Source organism: Danio rerio, chromosome 16, assembly GCF_052040795.2.
Source record: "Danio rerio strain M-AB ecotype USA chromosome 16, GRCz13ab, whole genome shotgun sequence".
NCBI lineage: Eukaryota > Metazoa > Chordata > Actinopteri > Cypriniformes > Danionidae > Danio > Danio rerio.
The window spans coordinates 23292394-23310953 of record NC_141036.1 but is presented as its reverse complement, the minus strand read 5'-3'; the positions used below and the strand labels follow the sequence as shown (position 1 = coordinate 23310953).

General features: G+C 43.7%; 2 protein-coding genes across 13 annotated transcripts in view; one reads left to right on the top strand and one right to left on the bottom strand.

Moving 5' to 3' along the window:
• Positions 1 to 18560, top strand: part of tax1bp1b (Tax1 (human T-cell leukemia virus type I) binding protein 1b) — a 350945-nt gene that overhangs the window by 80394 nt on the left and 251991 nt on the right. The gene's annotated exons all lie outside the window — the stretch shown is intronic.
• The window catches only part of jazf1b (JAZF zinc finger 1b), a 67536-nt gene that overhangs the window by 18878 nt on the left and 30098 nt on the right, over positions 1 to 18560 (bottom strand). For all 11 annotated transcript variants that reach the window (XR_015510414.1, XR_015510415.1, XR_015510416.1 and 8 more), the window contains 1 exon segment: positions 15567 to 15639. Coding sequence is in view for 2 of the 11 variants with exons in the window: in NM_001034992.2 (NP_001030164.1) it covers positions 15567 to 15639 (73 nt within the window). In the remaining 9 variants the exon portion in view is untranslated.

The following is an 18560-nucleotide window of genomic DNA, read 5'->3' as shown; positions in this document are numbered from 1 at the left end:
GCAGGAATATTGCACGCTGTCACTTAAGGAATAGTGCGGCTCTGATATGGTTTCTCTTTCACGTTTCTTTTGATTCTCAACTTGTTTGTTTATTACACAAATGAGGGTTAATATGAATATTCACTAAACCCCGCGCTCTGACACAAATGTGCATGTATTTGACCATTAAAGGTTCAGAACACCCTGGAGAACTTTTTTTTTTTTATATTAACAGATGTGTGTGTGTGTGTGTGTTGAGCATCAGTTAAGACAATGTTAGCACCTGTCAGCTTTAATTGTGGGGGAAACTGGATAATTTTGAGCTTTTGTCAGCTAATTTCAGCTTCCGGGTTTGAAATCATTTTTGGGGCGGGATCAAAATCGGCGACGTAACACAGTACTGCAAGTGCAATGATGACGCGTCGGTTTCTCATTATTATTCATAGGGGAGTTTTCTTATCCTTAGGATTCCTATGAGAAAAGCCAGCTGTTTAATTATTCATGAGAGCACGTGATTTCCGAAGGCAGACCTGCCAGTTTCAAGCAAGCTGTGAGACACAGACCAACGGCACGCAGTAGTCGTTCATGAAGGCTCGTATGTGTTTGTTTCCATGATCCACGCAGTTTGTTGCATGTTTTTTTCTCTACGATCTTGTCAGGGCCGATTATACAGCAAAGCTGTGTGTGTGCTGCAAGCATTTTTGTCGGGAGAGCAGTGCGACAATTGAAGAATGGCGGACGTTGACTTTTATCAGGAGTTCGTTCACATTCAGACACATCGCCGTGCTGCTGTGTTTGCCTAAATCTTCTATATTACCAGCAGGGCTAATGGTTAAAGTAGACAGGTCAGGAGACCTGCTGCACTGAGTCTGCATTCAAGATCTATAATTTACACACGGGGATTGAGGGAGAAGTCCTCATTTATAGTGTTTACATGAACACACTTATCTTTATAATGATATAAATTGTGGTTATGTGTATATGAAATTATGAATAAAAAATGTAGCAGGGCATTAAATTACTGTTTATTTCTTAGCATTTTAACTTTGTGAACTATAAACTCATGCGTCTCCTCACGGTTTGTGTCTCATTTTGTGAGCTAACTGTCAACAACAGTTATTCGCTCCCCTTCTCCTCTGCTGGCCACGCCCACTCCTGCCCGATGCTCGCGGAGCTCCACGCCCATTATTCATGCATCTTTTGAAAAAATTCTGAAGTAGACTTTAACCGAAAGTGAGGGGTGTCATGGCCCTTTAAAGCGATCACATTAAGATGGGGTTAGATGTGTGTATGCTCTGCTGTCCGAGGCAAAGCGCGGCGTGTGCCACAGCCATATCACCCTGCAGCCCAAGACCGGTTACTCACTGAAGCTAAGCAGGGCTGAACCTGGTTAGTACCTGGATGGGAGACCACTAGGAAACACTAGGTTGCTGTTGGAAGTGGTGTTAGTGAGGCCAGCAGGGGGCACTCAAGTCCTAATGCCCCAGTAAAAGTGAAGGGGACACTACACTGTCAGTGTGCGCCGTCTTTCGGATGAGACGTTAAACCGAGGTCCTGACTCTCTGTGGTCATTAAAAATCCCATGGCACTTCTCGTGAAAGAGCAGGGGTGTAACCCCGGTGTTCTGGCCAAAGTCCCTCTATAGGCTCATACGATCATGGCCTCCCAATCACTGTCTCTCCACTCCACCAATAGCTGGTGTGTGGTGAGCGCACTGGCGCCGTTGTCCTGTGGCTGCCGTCGCATCATATAAGTGGTAGATGCGCATGCTGTGCTGCAAAAGTTACATTACAGCACATGCTTTTAATCATTTTCAAATGGAACGGACTTTGCAGAGCAACACGTGTACAACTGGAAAGAGGGCGGTATGTGATGGAATAATCGTTTATCTCAATTAATGGTTTTTCATAATCGTTAAAAGCCAAAATTGAAATCGGATTTTCGATTAATAGCATGGCCCTAACCAATAGTATCTTCAAAAGCACTCCTTTCTGCATCCCAAGTCCGCCGATGTGCATGGCGAGCTAACTGGACAAACTGTTAACAGCAGGAAAGCCGTCCACACAAAGGTAAATGGTCAGCTGGTAAGCGCGAAAAGAAACAGCATCATACCGCCCCGTAGCGTTCATTTTAAAGACAAAAAATGCAAACATATTTACTTCTGGTTACATAATTCGTGATCTCCAGAAACGTACATAGGGCTACATTTTCAGAATGAGCCAGTGTTGGGAATTGCTCATCAATTCAGCACTGACCAAACCTCTGATCTTAAAAAGAACCAAAAGGCAAACTAGAAAAAAAAAAAGAACCAAAAAAGAACCAAAAAAAGAACCAAAAAGCTAACTAGCTTCTTTCAGTAGTTAAGCCACAAAGCTTTGTTTTGTTTTTTCGCAACTTATTTATGTTTTTGGTTAGCAATTTGACCCATGACATTGGGGTACAACGTCAATATGACGTCATGTTAACATCCTGTGCCTGCAGTAGTCTGTGTTTTCCCAGACAGGTTTAGGTCCGTGTCAAGTCAGGTACATTTAAAATAGCATTCTCTTTTTCAAATAACGTTTCCATGCAGCACAATTATGGGTCTCTTCAGGTTCAGGAGCATGTTTTTAGACCAGTGAAGACCTTTATTTTGAATGTCTCAGAATCCTTGCTATTTATGAAGGGTCAGAGAGCTCTCGGATTTAACCCTCTAAAGGACTAATTATAAAATCACATCTAAAACAAAATCGCTACTATTTATTTTTAGAGTACTTAAGGCTAAAATCCTTTTCCATAATTTGTTTTGTACATCTGATCTTTGTTTTAATTTGCCGTCATTTATAACTGACTTTGTCCCATTAGGGCAAACAATTTTAGGAAACTTGTCTAAAACTTCACACATTCAAATATTTTTTTTTTCTGTAGTGAGCAAGCATAGTAGTGGACTGGGTGACAGACAGAAACACATGATGAGACATGAAAATAAACAAAATAACTAAATAAGTGTTTCGCATATAACACTAGAAAGAAGTCAATCCATGCCTTAGTGTTTCAGAAACATGTCAAAAACTTTATTTATATTCAATTTCTTCATATACCACTAAATTTGTTTTAGAACTTATGTAAAATTTCCTAAAACCCGAGACAAATGCATTTGCACTTTATGGAAAATAATTCAAACATGTCTTAGTGTTTCAGAAACAGTTGTCTAACAATGTTTTAGAATTTTAAACAGTATTTAAACAACATATGTTTGTTTCAAAATCAGTTGTGTACCTATATATATTTTTGTAGTCAGGGTGTAACTGTCTTTTTTCAAACAACGTAGTGTAACTGTTTTTTTCACCAAAAAGTAATGTAATTTATTTTTTCTTGCAACATTTTTTCATTCATTCATTCTTTTTCCTTCTGCTTAGTCTCTATTTCAGAGGTGAAACGCCAACGATTCCAGTGTATGTTTTACACAGCGAATGTCTTTCGAGCTGCAATCCACTAATGGGAAACACCCATACGCACTCATTTACACATACTCATAGACTATAGCCAATTTAGTTTATACAATTCATCTATAGCGCATGTGTTTGGACTAAAGGGTAAATCATAGCACTCGGAGGAAACCCACACCAACAAGGGGAGAACATGCAAACTACACAACGTTCTTGCTATGAGTCGACAGTGCTAACCACTGCGCCATCGTGCCACCAGAAGTGCAACACTTTTTTTCAAAAATAGTCTAACAGTGACTTCATGTTAAAAACCAGTAGTGAACAATGTTAAACAGTATTTTAACAATATAAAGTTTGTTTTAAAAACAGTAGTGTAACAATGTCTTTTCACAAAAAAAAGTAGTGTAAATGAATTTTTCAATAACAGTAGTTTAACTAACTAACTAACTAACTAACTAACTAACTAACTAACTAACTAACTAACTAAAACTTACTAACATCAGCCTAAAACACAGACATAAAAACTCTTACACTGCCTCATACTGAACAACATTGACAGCTACATATGAAATATGTAAACCTTTTTACATGACGCACAGATTTTTGTGTTTTTGAGTTATTGTTTTTCTAAAATGTGGATAATTAATTTTTTAAATCACACAAATATTTAAAAATCATCCTAAAATGCTGTATATATATATATATATATATATATATATATATATATATATATATATATATATATATTTTTTTTTTTTGGTTAAGATTTTTATAGATTTTATCATTAAAAATGAACTCACGATTTTGCTTTGAGAGCATGTCACCTAATGTGTGCTAAATGTAAAGCAAATAGCTACTATTTTTAGCAGGGTACCCCCGGGATCCTCCAAATGAAATTCAAGGCTTTTTAATACCATTTCAAATTAAATTCAATGCCAACTTCGTACCCATTCCGACAGAAGTATGAGGGAAAAATGTATAAAAATCTGTATAAATTTTGAACCCTAGAAAATAATTATGTATAAGTGGACTACTTGAATTGAATAAAACATTTTATTTAAATTGTCAGTCATATTTAATACATACGCAGCAGCGTAACACACATTTGATTTTTATTAACCAAATAAATTGGCAGCTCTGCTGCCTTGGCTGCAATTTTTCGCCCAGACTCTCAAGTCCTGTCAACTTCTGTTTGTGGCCCTTTTTCAACGCGTTTGCCGTAGAGTTGGTGTTAAGCCACAGTAACATAGGATGTTTCTTGGCTGTGGTGGCAATGCTTCTAATGTAAAAATTTCTCCATTACTGATAGCCAGAGCTGTTTCAGTAACCGAAGAGGTCTCTGGTGCACAGAACTGCACAATAGGTGGTTTGCGCTGGCAAGTAGTACTACACGCAGTGTGTTTGGCACCCTTCATATGGGAGTACAGGGCCGTAACACCATATCGTCACTAGCTTAAAAGATTTCCGGCACCAACAGCAGTAGGCCTCGCGATCGTTTCCTGGCACAGGCTTGACCTAAACGTAATTCGGATTCCTTGGCCACAGTGGATTAAACCAAAACTGTCCAATTTTAGCCAACAAACTAGGCTAGCGACTATCTTGTTTTGTACCTCACTTGCCTAGTAACCATAGTAACGGGTGCGCACGCTTTCGCACTTTCTGCTATGATGTGGAGCGCGAGATGCACTCAACGTTACACTGCATAAATTCTTAAATTAGCCTACATTAGTAACAGTTAATTTTGTTATGGTATGAACTTAATCCTAGGAAAAGCAAAAATAAATAAATAAAATAAGACCTTTTTAACAAAATCCAAGACTTTGTAGACCAAATTCAAGGCTATTAAGGCCTCAATTTGAGATTATTAAATGTAAGACTTTTTCAATGCTTTTAAGACCCCGCGGGTACTCTGTTTAGTTTTGTTGGTTAAAGTAGATGTCATGTGACACTAATAAGATTTAATTTTATTGGTTAAATATCATTAGTGTTTTTAAAAATGTAATTATTTATAAATGACGATGCCCTATAGAGAGTTCATCAAAAACATCTAAAATCATGTTCAAAGATGAATAAATGTCTCATGGGATTGAAACATAAGGGTGAGTAATTAAAGACATTTTCACCCAATAAAAATTTTTGGGTGAACTAATCCTTTATCCCATTTTAGGTCCATAAGTCTTCAAAACAACCCCATACACCCGGCGCAATGTGGCGCAAGACGCGACGCAATAGTTTTTTGCTAGTTTCAGCTTGGCGCAAGAGTTGTTTTGAGGCATTGCGCCACGTTGTTAAATAGCAAATGCATTGGCACCCATATGTGCGCCCATAGACGTTCTGGTATAAAAAGAAAGCGGTCTGAGGCGCATTGCTGGTGCATTGCTATTTTGAGAAACTATAATAGATTTTTCAATAGACCAAAACAAACCTGGTCTAAAGTCCAGCGCAGAGTTGCGCCTCGCCTACACACTGCTTAATACACACAAGATGTAGAGCAATACGCAAATATCTTTACATATGAAAAAATATATATACTAATAATATAATAATAAAATATATATAGGATATAAATATAAAGGATTAAAATATTACAAAATATATTATTTTCTAGCCTACATAAATATGAAAAACCACTGCTTTTATGCCTTCATCTCGGGGGACATTTCAGTTCATTCATAACAATTTGCTTTTGTATAATGTTATTATTATTAGGAGTATTATTTATTATATCCATATTTATATTTGTTTTATTTTAAACAAGCTTAGATTTGCCCACCTGCAGGTTTTAGACCATATGGGGCACAGCATGTGTTTCAGGATATAACTCAGTTTTTTGAACACACTTTGTTATTATTGTTCATTTATTCGTTTGATGGAAATTAGAACTGAATTTAGAAATAGTTCTGAAACAAATATTTGCGCTTAACAAACGAAATTAATTATTTATAGGCTAATTGATGTCTGTGTGTAAAGGTTTCCCTATTCACGAGAGGGAAAGTGAAAGTAGATCATTTATCTCTCATTCTTGCGTTGTAGATGCTCTGTTTAACTGTTTTCTTGCTAGTGAAATCCTCAGTTCCCCTTCGGGGGGAACTCCAGCACTATAAGTGGATTTGATTGTTAAAATCCACGCATTGGGAGGTTCGGTTCAGAAGCTACTCGTCTGAAAGAGTATTGAACGGGCCAATTAAGAATGAATTGGCAGCGCAAGCCTCGCGCCAGCAGACGCTATCCTTTTCGCTTCAGAGACTTTTCTGATCGAGCTTCATGAGGGTTCCTCCTGCTGTCTACAGCCACTTCGAGCGAACGAGTGTCTCCCGGTCCAGAGCGAGTCCACGCAGCGGCAGATGGTCGAGCTGGGTTTCTCCCTTGCCTGGTGTCCCTTTGGGTCCGGTCCTCCAGAGCGGTGCGTATTGTTGCAAAGCATCCTAAAAGAGCAACACAGTCGTGCAGCACGTCCTTTTCAGGACGGCGCTCCGACTGTGCGTTTCTGGTTGCGGGGGTTTCCTGGCTCCGGATGATGGGCACGATCACTGCATTACATGTTTGGGGGTCCAGCATGTTAATGTGGTGCTCGGGGGCGGTTAATGTCGTCACTACGATGCCATGACCGTCGCGCAGTTGAGATCGCGGCAAACTCTCGTGAGAGAGCGAGCCACCCCAGTCGCCCCCTGTTCTGCAGCGGGCGCTCGGGCAGATCTGAGGGTTCCAGCGAGAGATAATCCGCCGCCTAAGGGCTCGCGGACCTCTCGCTCCTCCAAGCGCTCCATCCAAGCTTCGGGCGCTGGGAGTGATCCGTCTAATCAGATGGTAGCTCTCACGCTCGCTGTCACCGGAGATCAGATGTCCTCCGCGGCATCGGAGGGTGGGCTTTCATTGTCCGACGATGATCCGGACCCGCTCGCCCCCTTCGGGCAGGTGAGCGCTGTCAAAACGGATACTGAAACGGACGTGTTAGCCGTGCTTTCCCGGGCTGCTTCGGCCGTGGGTTGGAGATGGTTTATCCCCCAGCTCCGCGGCCGGACCGACTAGAGGGGCGTTCCCTTCTTCCCGGCGACGCACAGTAGGCTCACGCGGTCTTAAAGAGCACCTTTTTTCTGCTCGTGCTGCGTGTCCCTCCACCCTCACCACTCTTGGTGGTGGAGCAGCCAGGGGGTATGTGGCGATTCCTCAGGTTGAGTGTGCGATGGCGGTTAATCCGCGCAGCGCCTCTTCTTGGCGGGGTCTGCTTACAAAGCTACGGACCAGGCTGCATCCGCCTTGCATGCGATAGCCACCGTCCAGCGCTACCAAGCGCAGGCGCTGGCCGAGCTGCACGAGGGTGGGTCCAACCCAGGCTTATGAGCTTCGCACCGCAGCCGACTAAGCTCTTCGGACTACTAAGTCCGCTGCGTGTGCTCTGGGGAGGACGATGTCCACACTAGTGGTCCAGAAGCCCCACCTCTAACAAAACTTGGTTGATATGCGCGAAGTTGACAAAGTCCGCTTTCTTGACTCGCCCATATCCCAAGCTGGTCGGCGACACAGTCTGCGAATTCACCCAGGAATTCGAGGCAGTGAGAGAGCAGTCCGATGGGTGATGTCTAATCGGCGGCCCCGTAAGCCCGCTCCGCCCGCCGTGCCATCCATACCTGCTCCTCGCCGAAGGCGCCCGCCTACGAGAGCTGCACCGCCCCCGCACTCGCCTCTGGCAAAGCGAGCGCGTCGAGCACCTCGGAAGCAGGCCACTCCCCCTGCCCAGAACGCCGCTAAGTCTGGCAAACGGACCGCGAAGCGTCACTGGGACAGGTCATCTGGAGAGGAGGGAACTTGCTCTTTCCCCGCTGGAGGGCGGGGCGCCATTTCCAACGGCACGTTTTACTGCCATGAAATGAAAGGGCACTTTTCCACTTCTCCGGAGGTGACAGCCCGAAATCTGCCAGTTTGAGCTCAGCTCTCTAGCTCGTAGGTTCGGTGCACTGCAGGCCCTGCCAGCCTGGGACCCGCCGCCTCTCAGCTCGCAAGGCCTGCATGCTCCGCCAGCGGCTCACGGGCGCTGGGGGGACGGTCTCCCTTCTCCCAGCCCCCAAGCCCCCCCTCCGGAGTCAGGGTGCGGAGCCAGAGCGAATCGCTCTCCTCCAGCTCTTCTGTGGGACCCTTGCGCTCCCCGGATCAGCACACCCGCTCCTCGCTGCCCCTTCACGGGTACGTCAACGATTGCTGCGATGACGTCATTAGCGAGGGCTCTGCCTGCCTGGTTAGCGCGGGCCAGCCCCTCGCGGTGGCTCATACGCACGATCAGACTCGGCTACGAACTACTGTTCTCCAAACGGCCTCCCAGGTTAACGGGCGTGTATTTCACCAGGGTCAATCCCCTGTCCGCCCCTGTCTTGCGAGAGGAGATTGCTGCCCTCCTGGCGAAGGGTGCAATCGAGCTGGTACCTCCAGCCGAGATGGAGAGTGGGTTTTACAGCCCGTACTTCATCGTACCCAAAAAGAGCGGTGGGTCACGGCCAATCCTAGATCTGCGCGTTTTGAATCGCTGCCTTCACAAGCTGTCGTTCAGAATGCTTACGCAGAGGCGCATCCTCCGATGCGTTCGTCCTCAGGATTGGTTTGCAGCCATAGACCTGAAGGACGCGTATTTTCATGTCTCCATTCTTCCACACCACCGTCAGTTTCTGCGGTTTGCGTTCGAAGGTCGAGCATGGCAGTACAAGGTCCTCCCCTTCGGGCTCTCTCTGTCTCCGCGGGTCTTCACCAAACTCGCGGAGGGTGCCCTAGCGCCTCTGCGGCTTGCGGGCATCCGCGTACTCAATTATCTCGACGACTGGCTGATTAGCCCACTCTCGGGAGCAATTGACTGCGCACAGAGACGAGGTGCTCCGGCATCTCCGCCTATTGGGGTTGCAGGTCAACTGGGAAAAGAGCAAACTCGCCCCGGTGCAGAGGATCTCTTTTCTCGGGATGGAGCTGGACTCGGTCACCATGGTAGCGCACCTCTCCGGAGAGCGCGCTCGCCTGCTGCTGAACTATCTGAGGGAGCTCGACAGCAAGTTAGTGGTCCCACTGAAATATTTTCAGAGGCTCCTGGGGCATATGGCTTCCGCTGCGGCCGTCATGCCACTCGGATTGCTCTATATGAGACCACTTCAGCACTGGCTTCAAGATCGAGTTCCGAGACGCGCATGGCATGCGGGCACACACCGAGTCTCTGTTACTGCGCTGTGTCGCCGTACCCTCAGCCCCTGGAACGACCCCTCGTTCCTGCAGGCCGGTGTGCCTCTGGGACAGGCGTGCAGTCATGTTGTTGTTTCGACAGATGCTTCCAGCACAGGCTGGGGAGCCGTGTGTCGCGGGCATGCAGCTGCGGGCCTGTGGGTAGGTGCCCAGCTGCATTGGCACATCAATCGCCTAGAGCTGTTGGCAGTGTTCCTTGCTCTCCGCCGTTTTTCTCCGGCGCTGGGGCAGCAACACGTGCTGGTCAGGACGGACAGTACGGCGGCGACAGCGTATATCAACCGCATGGGGGCTGCGCGCCATTCACATCCCAGGTATGCTCAACCGTGCAGCCGATGTGCTCTCACGGCAGCAGATTCACTCTGGAGAATGGAGACTCCACCCCGAGTCTGTTCAGCTGATATGGGCGCGATTCGGGGAGGCCCAGATCGATCTGTTTGCTTCCCCCGAGAACGCTCATTGCCAGTTGTTTTATTCCCTGACCGAGGGCTCTCTCGGCACGGATGCACTGGCCCACAGCTGGCCTCGGGGCGTAAGCAAGTATGCCTTTTCCCCCAGTAAGCCTGATCGCGCAGTTAATGTGCAAGGTCAGGGAGGACGAGGAGCAGGTTTTGTTAGTTGCGCCCCTCTGGCCCAACCGAACCTGGATATCAGAGCTTTCCCTCCTCGCGACGGCCCTCCCTTGGCAGATCCCTTGAGAGAGGACCTACTTTCTAAGGGACAAGGCACCGTCTGGCACCCTCGTCCCGATCTCTGGAACCTCCAGGTGTGGTCCATAGACGCGAGGAAGACTTAGGTAACCTGCCGCCCGCGGTGGTTGATACCATCACTCAGGCTAGAGCCCCCTCCATGAGGCGCGCCTACGCCCTGAAGTGGAGTCTATTCACTGAGTGGTGTGTCTCTCGCAGAGAAGACCCCCGATCTTGCCAGATCAGTGTTGTGCTCTCTTTCCTTCAAGAGAAGCTGGACAGCAGGCTGTCGCCCTCCACTCTCAAGGTTTACGTTGCTGCCATCTCCGCTCACCATGACGCGGTGACTGGCGGCACCGTGGGAAAGCATAACCTCATCATCCGGTTCCTCAGAGGCGCTAGGCGAATTAATCCAACTCGCCCCCCTCTCACGCCCTCTTGGGATCTCGCCCTCGTTCTCACGAGCCTGCGATTTGATCCCTTCGAGCCACTTGATACAGTATCTTTAAGATTTCTGTCCCTGAAGACAGCTCTGCTGGTCGCGTTGGCCTCCATTAAGAGGGTCGGGAACCTGGAGGCATTTTCGGTCAGTGACTCGTGCCTGGAATTCGGGCCGGGATTTTCTCACGTTATTCTGAGACCCCGCCCGGGTTTTGTGCCCAAAGTTCCTACCACTCCTTTAGAGATCAGGTAGTAACCCTGCAAGCGCTGCCCCCGGAGGAGGCAGACCCAGCCCTGTCCTTACTTTGTCCAGTTCGCGCTCTGCGCATTTATGTGGACCGTACTCAGAACTTTAGATCTTCTGAGCAGCTCTTTGTCTGTTATGGCGGACGGCAGCAGGGAAGTGCCGTGTCTAAACAACGTTTATCCCACTGGATTGTGGAGGCCATTCATGTGCTTATTTGAGCAGAGGCCAGCCGCGCCCCCCAGGAGTGCATGCGCACTCCACTCGGAGCGTTGCATCCTCTTGGGCGTGTGCGCGTGGCGCTTCTTTAACAGACATTTGTAGAGCTGCGGGCTGGGCGACACCCAACACATTTGCAAGATTTATAATCTGCGAGTGGAGCCGGTTTCCTCAAGGGTGTTAGGTACCTTTGGTGATTCAGGAAACAACTCGGTAGGTGTTGTACACGCTTGCGGTGTCTTTTTTCCCTAACACGGAGAGATGTGCACCCTCCTGTCTGTCAGTAAAGTTCCCCATTTGGTGAGCCCTGCAGATTCCTCCGAGGCCCCCAGCACTGACTCAGCGGAGGAGTCACTTGCTGGCCCATTACGTAGTAGGTCTGCCCGCTGGTCAGCCCGCGTTTTGGGTATAGGTGCCTGCTATGGCCGATCCCCGCTGGTGATCCCCATATGCTTTTTCCGCCACGGTTAAGTTCCCCCCCTGGGCGGACCCGTGCTTTCCCTATCTGCTAACCACCTTTTATGCGCACTCCCCCTTTTCAGGGTTAGTCCATATGTAATTCCATTTGTTTCCCCCTATTGGGTGCGGATGGTCTCCGCAGCGTCCTCCCTACTGGGATGGCACGCTTCCCAACGTACTGTCGTGTATTCCTAGAATTATATAGACGCTAGCGACTCCCAAAAAAGATACCTATTCTGTTAAACTTCTTTTGAAGTAGGATAAGTTAGGGCCAAGGGCACGTTGGAGGACCACGCCTCTCGTGATCTGGGTGCGTCACGCTTGCCTGACCGCTCTCTCATGGTGGGTGTTGGTAAGGTGCAGTCATTATGGCGCTTTCAATGGGCTCCCAATGCGTGGATTTTAACAATCAAATCCACTTATAGTGCTGGAGTTCCCCCCGAAGGGGAACGTTCGAGGTTACTAAAGTAACCCTTCGTTCCCCGAGGAGGGGAACGGAAGCACTATACTCCGTCGCCATAATGACTGTCCCTTACCTGTTAAAAGTCTCTTCAGCTTAAAAAGGATAGCGTCTGCTGGCGCCAGGTGAGCTTATATACTCAGTTGATTGCTTATGCCGCTCACCTGCGCAGGCTTGCGCTGCCAATTCATTCTTAATTGGCCCGTTAAATACTCTTTCAGACGAGTAGCTTCTGAACCGAACCTCCCAATGCGTGGATTTTAACAATCAAATCCACTTATAGTGCTTCCGTTCCCCTCCTCGGGGAACGAAGGGTTACTTTAGTAACCTCAAACGTTTTTCCACTCACACTTACTTTACGTCATGTAAATAGCAAATTTATGGCACGATGCAACTGGCTCTTAAAGGGAATGGGAGATGAGATTGGTTTATTCTCAAAACACAATTATAACTCATTAAGAAAATGAAAGTCAATGGTTACATTGACTTCTAACATTTCTAACATTACTATGAAAGTCAATGGTTACAGGTTTCTAACATTTTTCAAAACATCCTCTTCTGTGTTTAACAGATAATAAAAAGCTCATGAAGGTATTCAACCACTTCAGGGTGAGTACATTTTCAAAACAAATCTAAATAGTTTGCCATCAAAAAGTCTTTCTTTACCAAAAATAATTACCAGAAATCTTTAATTTTCTGACTTGCTTTTGGTTCTTTCAATATAAATGAACTTCTTAAAGTAAATATGTTGTGATTCAGCTTATTCAGTGGGGTCCAGTTCACCTCAAAATCCTGCATTCGCTCCAAGTTATTTTGCTGCATCATAAAACTGTCAGTAAATGTATGCAATAAAACATAAATGTTCACACAGACATTATTAAAGCTGCTGTGGAATTAACAGATTGCCAGCAGAAGCCACATAAAGCGGCAATACATGGACGACAGTGTCTCCTCTTTGTTACACAAGAATTTCCACCACCATTCAGCCTATTAAAGCCGTTTCACACTGGAACTGATTTCTGTCTCTGAGTTCAGCGTATTCTTGCATAAAATTAGTAGTGCAGCTGAGAGTATATGAAGACTTTGGTGTTGGTTTGAAGTTCATTATAGCTTCATAAACTGACCAGATCCCTTAGAGGATGTAGAGGAGACTTGACCACATGCAGCAGTTTTCCAGAAACTACCGAATCCCATTAAGGAAAATGCTAGACTGCTCTCATTTATCAGAATTTATTTTTGTTATTCGGTTCCTTTGGTTACTTTCAACAAAGATTTCAACATGAATTATTGATCCAAGACTATTAATAAACTATTTTGCTTTATGAATATAATATATTTAGGTTCTTTTAAAACTATATTATCAAATTAAATAATGTGACGCAATGGCGCAATGGGTAGCACGATCACTTTATAGCAAAAAGACCGCTGGTTTGAGCCTCGGCTGGGTCAGTTGTCGTTTCTTTGTGAAGTCCGCATGTTTTTCCCGTGTTCGCATGGGTTTCCTCCAGGTGCTCCGGTTTCCCCCACAAGTCCAATGACATGTGGTATAGGTGAATGGGTGTGTATGGATGTTTTCCAGTGATGGGTTGCAGCTGGAAGGGCATCCGCTGTGTAAAACATATGCTGGATAAGTTGGCGGTTCATTTCGCTGTGGTGACCCCAGATTAATAAAGGGACTAAGCCGAAAAGAAAATGAAAACTGGAATTCGATACCAATCGATACTGATGTTTTAAAAACGTCCATTTCCCGCCGACATTTCAGCGCAACGGAGCAAGTTCTTAAACAGCGCTGATGTGCAGTTGTGTTCACGCGCTAAACAGAAATGACTGTGATTGGCCGTTAAGCTCATCAGTTCACCGAACTCATCGCTGTTTACTGACTGTAACCTCAGATACAAGAACACTGGTACATTTTAAAGCCACATAGACAAACCAACTGATTGACGTGACTTTAAAACACTCCAGTCTTAAATCTGAAAGTACACCATGTTAAAAACTATTGATTCATCTATAATAGAGTCGACTCAGAGTGGTTCAAATGAATTGTGGGGTTAACGTGTCTTTAGCGGTGTCGGCGTGATGTCAATATGGAACCCAAGCCCTGTGTATTTGTTGCAGGCTCAGACCTGGGAAAATTGAAACCCCCGGCCACACACACTGTAGAAAGAAAAAGTGGAAGGCAAACACGGTAGCAGAGCCCGGTTGAATCATGTTGCAAAGATGCTGTGCTCTAAAGTGTGTGGGGAAAGTAAGTGTTATTTTCTCCACCCAAAGATGAGGTTCAGAAGAGTCAGTGGCTGAAGTTTATTATTGCAAAAATACCTCAGCATTACAGCCCCAGCCTAGTGCTGTGTTCCCATCATTTTTCTGACGAGTGCTTTAGCAGTCTACATGCTTACAACAGGGGATTCATCGGCCGTTTGTTAAAGAAAGGATCAGAAAAGACTATTGATGTGTGGGACTTTGTCAGAGCTTGACAGGAACTTTTTAGTACTTAGATTATGGATCAGTTCCTTCCTCCATTTCACAAGTGTAAGTAACTTAAGTGCGATTAAAATGGTTGCCTCTTTATTTTCTCTTGCAAATTTTGTATTTAATTGTATTTTGTTACTTTTAACCGCTCATACTGTTTTTGGTTATCTTATTATATTCTCATATCGCGTCTAAAGGCACGTTGAAAACACTTTGTGTGCCACTTTGTTTTTGGATTTAAATGCGTTTGTAAGCTCGAGATCCACTGCTGTTTGTCGTTGCTATGACCACCGTCAGCTGTTTCTTCACATGTGCGGCGGTCAAGTTTTAAAATAGTTCAGCTTTTCCGACTGTGTGGATTAATAGCTGAAAGTGTGTCACTGTTTTTACTTGTGGTTAAGAATAGAGTAATACACTGGTGTTTCATTGCTTGAATGCACTCCTGCATTGGGCTCACACATATACTCTGCACTCTGACTACTTCAACAACTTGTGTGGGTTTCCTCTGGGTGCTCCGGTTTCCCCCACAGTCCAAAAACATGCGCTATAGGTAAATTGAATAAACTAAATTGGCCATAGTGTATGAGTGAGCATGAGTGTGTATGGATGTTTCCCAATACTGGGTTGTAGCTGGAAGGGCATCCGCTGTGTAAAACATATGCTGAATAAGTTGGCGCTTCACTCCCTTGTGGCAACCCCTGATAAATAAAGAGCCTAAGCCTAAAAAAAATGAATAAATGAAAATATAATTAATGAAGCCTCCAACTTTTGTAGATTCAGCTGTTACTGTGATCATTTTAAAGTTGGCAATTATTGAAATGTATACTGTTATCAACCAATATGAAAAAAGAAATTTATATTTTTCAATATAGCCTAGTCCTAACTTGAAATAAGTGGCCATAACATCTGAAAGCATAACACATAATAGCACACATATGAAAATCCAAAGGCTCATTTACCTGTTAATGTAGCTGAGGGCGACATATGTGGGCTGCTGCAGTTCCTGTTTCTCCAACACACGAGGATCTGTATCTAAACAAAACAGGAATAAATAATTCATAAGGCTGACAAGGAAACAGACAAACACACCACAAAAGAACAACAGAGAGCACTTTGGGGCTTCGATGGGTTTCTGTAATATAACAATTATTCGACAGACAGAAGGCAACACATAAATGCTCTTTGAGTGACAGCAGTGCTGTTTACCTATTTACATCTGTGTCACTCTAGAGTTATTGTGTGGCATCAGAGTCAGTGAGTTTGTGGAAGCTTACGTGTCATTGCCAGAGTGAAGCTATTACTCACTTCATTCTTAAAGTCATTGACTTTCAAACTCAATATATTCTGCCACACAACATGTCCACAATCACATACAGATGGCAATTAACTCTATTAATCAAGTTTTTTTTCAAGTTTTTTTCAGTACTCAGTATAATAGTTATTAACTCAAAACCTGAGTAAACAGTTGTGACAAGTTATAAATAAATTGTTATTAGTATTAATTACAAAAGATGCTGTTTAATAACTATTAGTAACTAATAAAAAACAAGGATTTATTATATAGGTGCTTGTGGTTAATTAGCTGTTCACTGTATCAGCAAGTACTAGGCTAATATTTGTATGGGAACGAGTTTTGCGTTTCTAATAAAAAGGACAAGCATCTAATCAGTTTTGACACAAGTCACTACTGAAATCGCTTTATCTTTAATCACTTAACAAACACTTTTATTTCAAGTAGCGATTTAAGAAATCAACGAATTCCTTGCAGTACATCAAGTAGTTTGTGATGGATAATCACTGGTACCTACTATCTACTTAACAAGAAGTACTGTATATCAAAACAGGCATTAGCATAATGGATAAATACTGTTAGGCCCTTACTAATGAATTAGTGCCACGGTTTAAGAAGTACTGTCTCTAATTATGAATAATTAGAGACTATTTAACCCTTAAAGACCTAGCGCTATTTTGTGAAGACCTAATGGGCCTATATTATTATTTTTTAAAAAGCAGTCTTATTTATTTTAGTAGTCAGCCTCAAGTGTCATATAGCATTTAAACAGGAGAACTTGAAGCTTCAATCTGTATCATTAAAAAGTCAAATCTAACATGTTTTGGTCCTAAAAACATGAACAGAGAGAAGATTTTACAGAATTTTAGGAAAAACAATAAGAAGATGGCATTTTCAAGTTATTACAAACAAAACCTAATGAAGTTTATTTTTTTCTTTAGAAATAAAAGCTATATTGTTTTATACTTAAAAAAAATTAATTTTGTCTACATCCAACACTCCCTAAGAAAATTATAGCAGTTTATTTCAATGTTACTCTAGGCATTTTTTAGAGAAAAACTGGTACATATTATTTGCTGACAATGTGGATGCCCAAGATGCTTGTATTTTTAGTTTTCTCAAAATTATTCTAGCAGTCAGCATCAAGCATCATATATCATTTTAAACAGGAGAAGCTTAAGTTTTAATGTTTAGCGTTAAAAATTCTAATTTTACATTTTTATTACAAAAAATATATATATATTTTTACGGAATTTTAAGAAAAAAGACTAATAAATTTAGCATTTTTCACAGCTAACACAATCAAAATCTCTTGAAGTTTTCTTTTGTTTCTTTAGATAGTTATTTTAAGATGTTTTATACATCCAACTTGAATTTTGTCTAAATCCAAAATCCCCTGCAAGTTATAGCAATTTATTTCAATTTTATTCTATGGTGCTTTTCAGTGCGGAAAAACTTGTGCATTTTATTTACTGACAATAGCTGCCCAAAAGTTCTGGGAATAAACTAAACAGAAAGATTGTTACAAAATAAGACTAAAGCAAGTTTGACTTTTTCCAAATAATGAATTTTCAGTTGCCATAAACAACATCTTTGACAATACACAAATAAAAAATAATGAAATAATACAACTAAGAAATATTGCTTCAAAGTCCAAATGAACATTGTGCAAATCCAGTAAAAATTTTAGATATAAATATTTACTATACTATAAACTAAACTAGATTCAATATGGACCATTCCTAGGTTTTATGTGCCAGCATGGATATGGTTATCTAAAAAGACAAACAATTCTATTTTAAATGATTCTAGTACTTAAACTAATAAATAAGTATATGTGACATGCAAATACATAAGCGATATTGTGTTTTTTTTAGATTAAATGTTAACACGGCTTGCCATTTATCTAATAGCTGTTTGGTAAATCTTAAAGACAGCCATTTGGTTATTGTCACACCACACTCAACGAGCTCTCTGCCATTCCTCTCAGATGTGCTCATTTTCTGCACCTCAGGCCCACCCAGATCAGCAAATGCCCGCACGCCACGCCAAAGTTGGATTTATGTCCGGTTTTTAGTCGTACATATTAAAGAGTCGACTTCAGAAATAAAGATATCTGTTTCGGGGCTGTGCTGTCAAAACGGCTTCTGGTTCTATGCGGTCAATGCTGTCACGAAGCGTCCCTGCTGGACTGTTGTGTACTACGCCGCCATCTCGTGGCCATTTTAATCTTTTCTTTAAATCACAGACATTCACTTGGGATTATTTTAAACTCCATTTGAACACAGACTGGGTAAAAACGTCTCTAAACTGCACCTCATCGCCTGCGAACACACAAATCCGCTAAACGTACTAGTAACGTTAACTGTAACGTCCCTTCTGTGGTCGCCGTGCCCGCATACCAGCAGCTCTGCCAGGGTAATGGTTTTCAGATGCCTGTCTCTCAAGGCATTCTCCAACACCATTAACACAAGCGCTGCCAAAACACAGTTTCATCTAATGAGCCTCCCCTGCGCACTCCCCTGTGATGCATCTCAATGCCTTTTTTTATGCCTCTGCTGTGAGTAAACACATTTCTTTCTGCCCAGTTTAACCCGAAGCATATTTGTCTCAGCTCTCAGAAACCACGCGGCTCCCCGGCGCGCAACAGGCCGCTATTCCG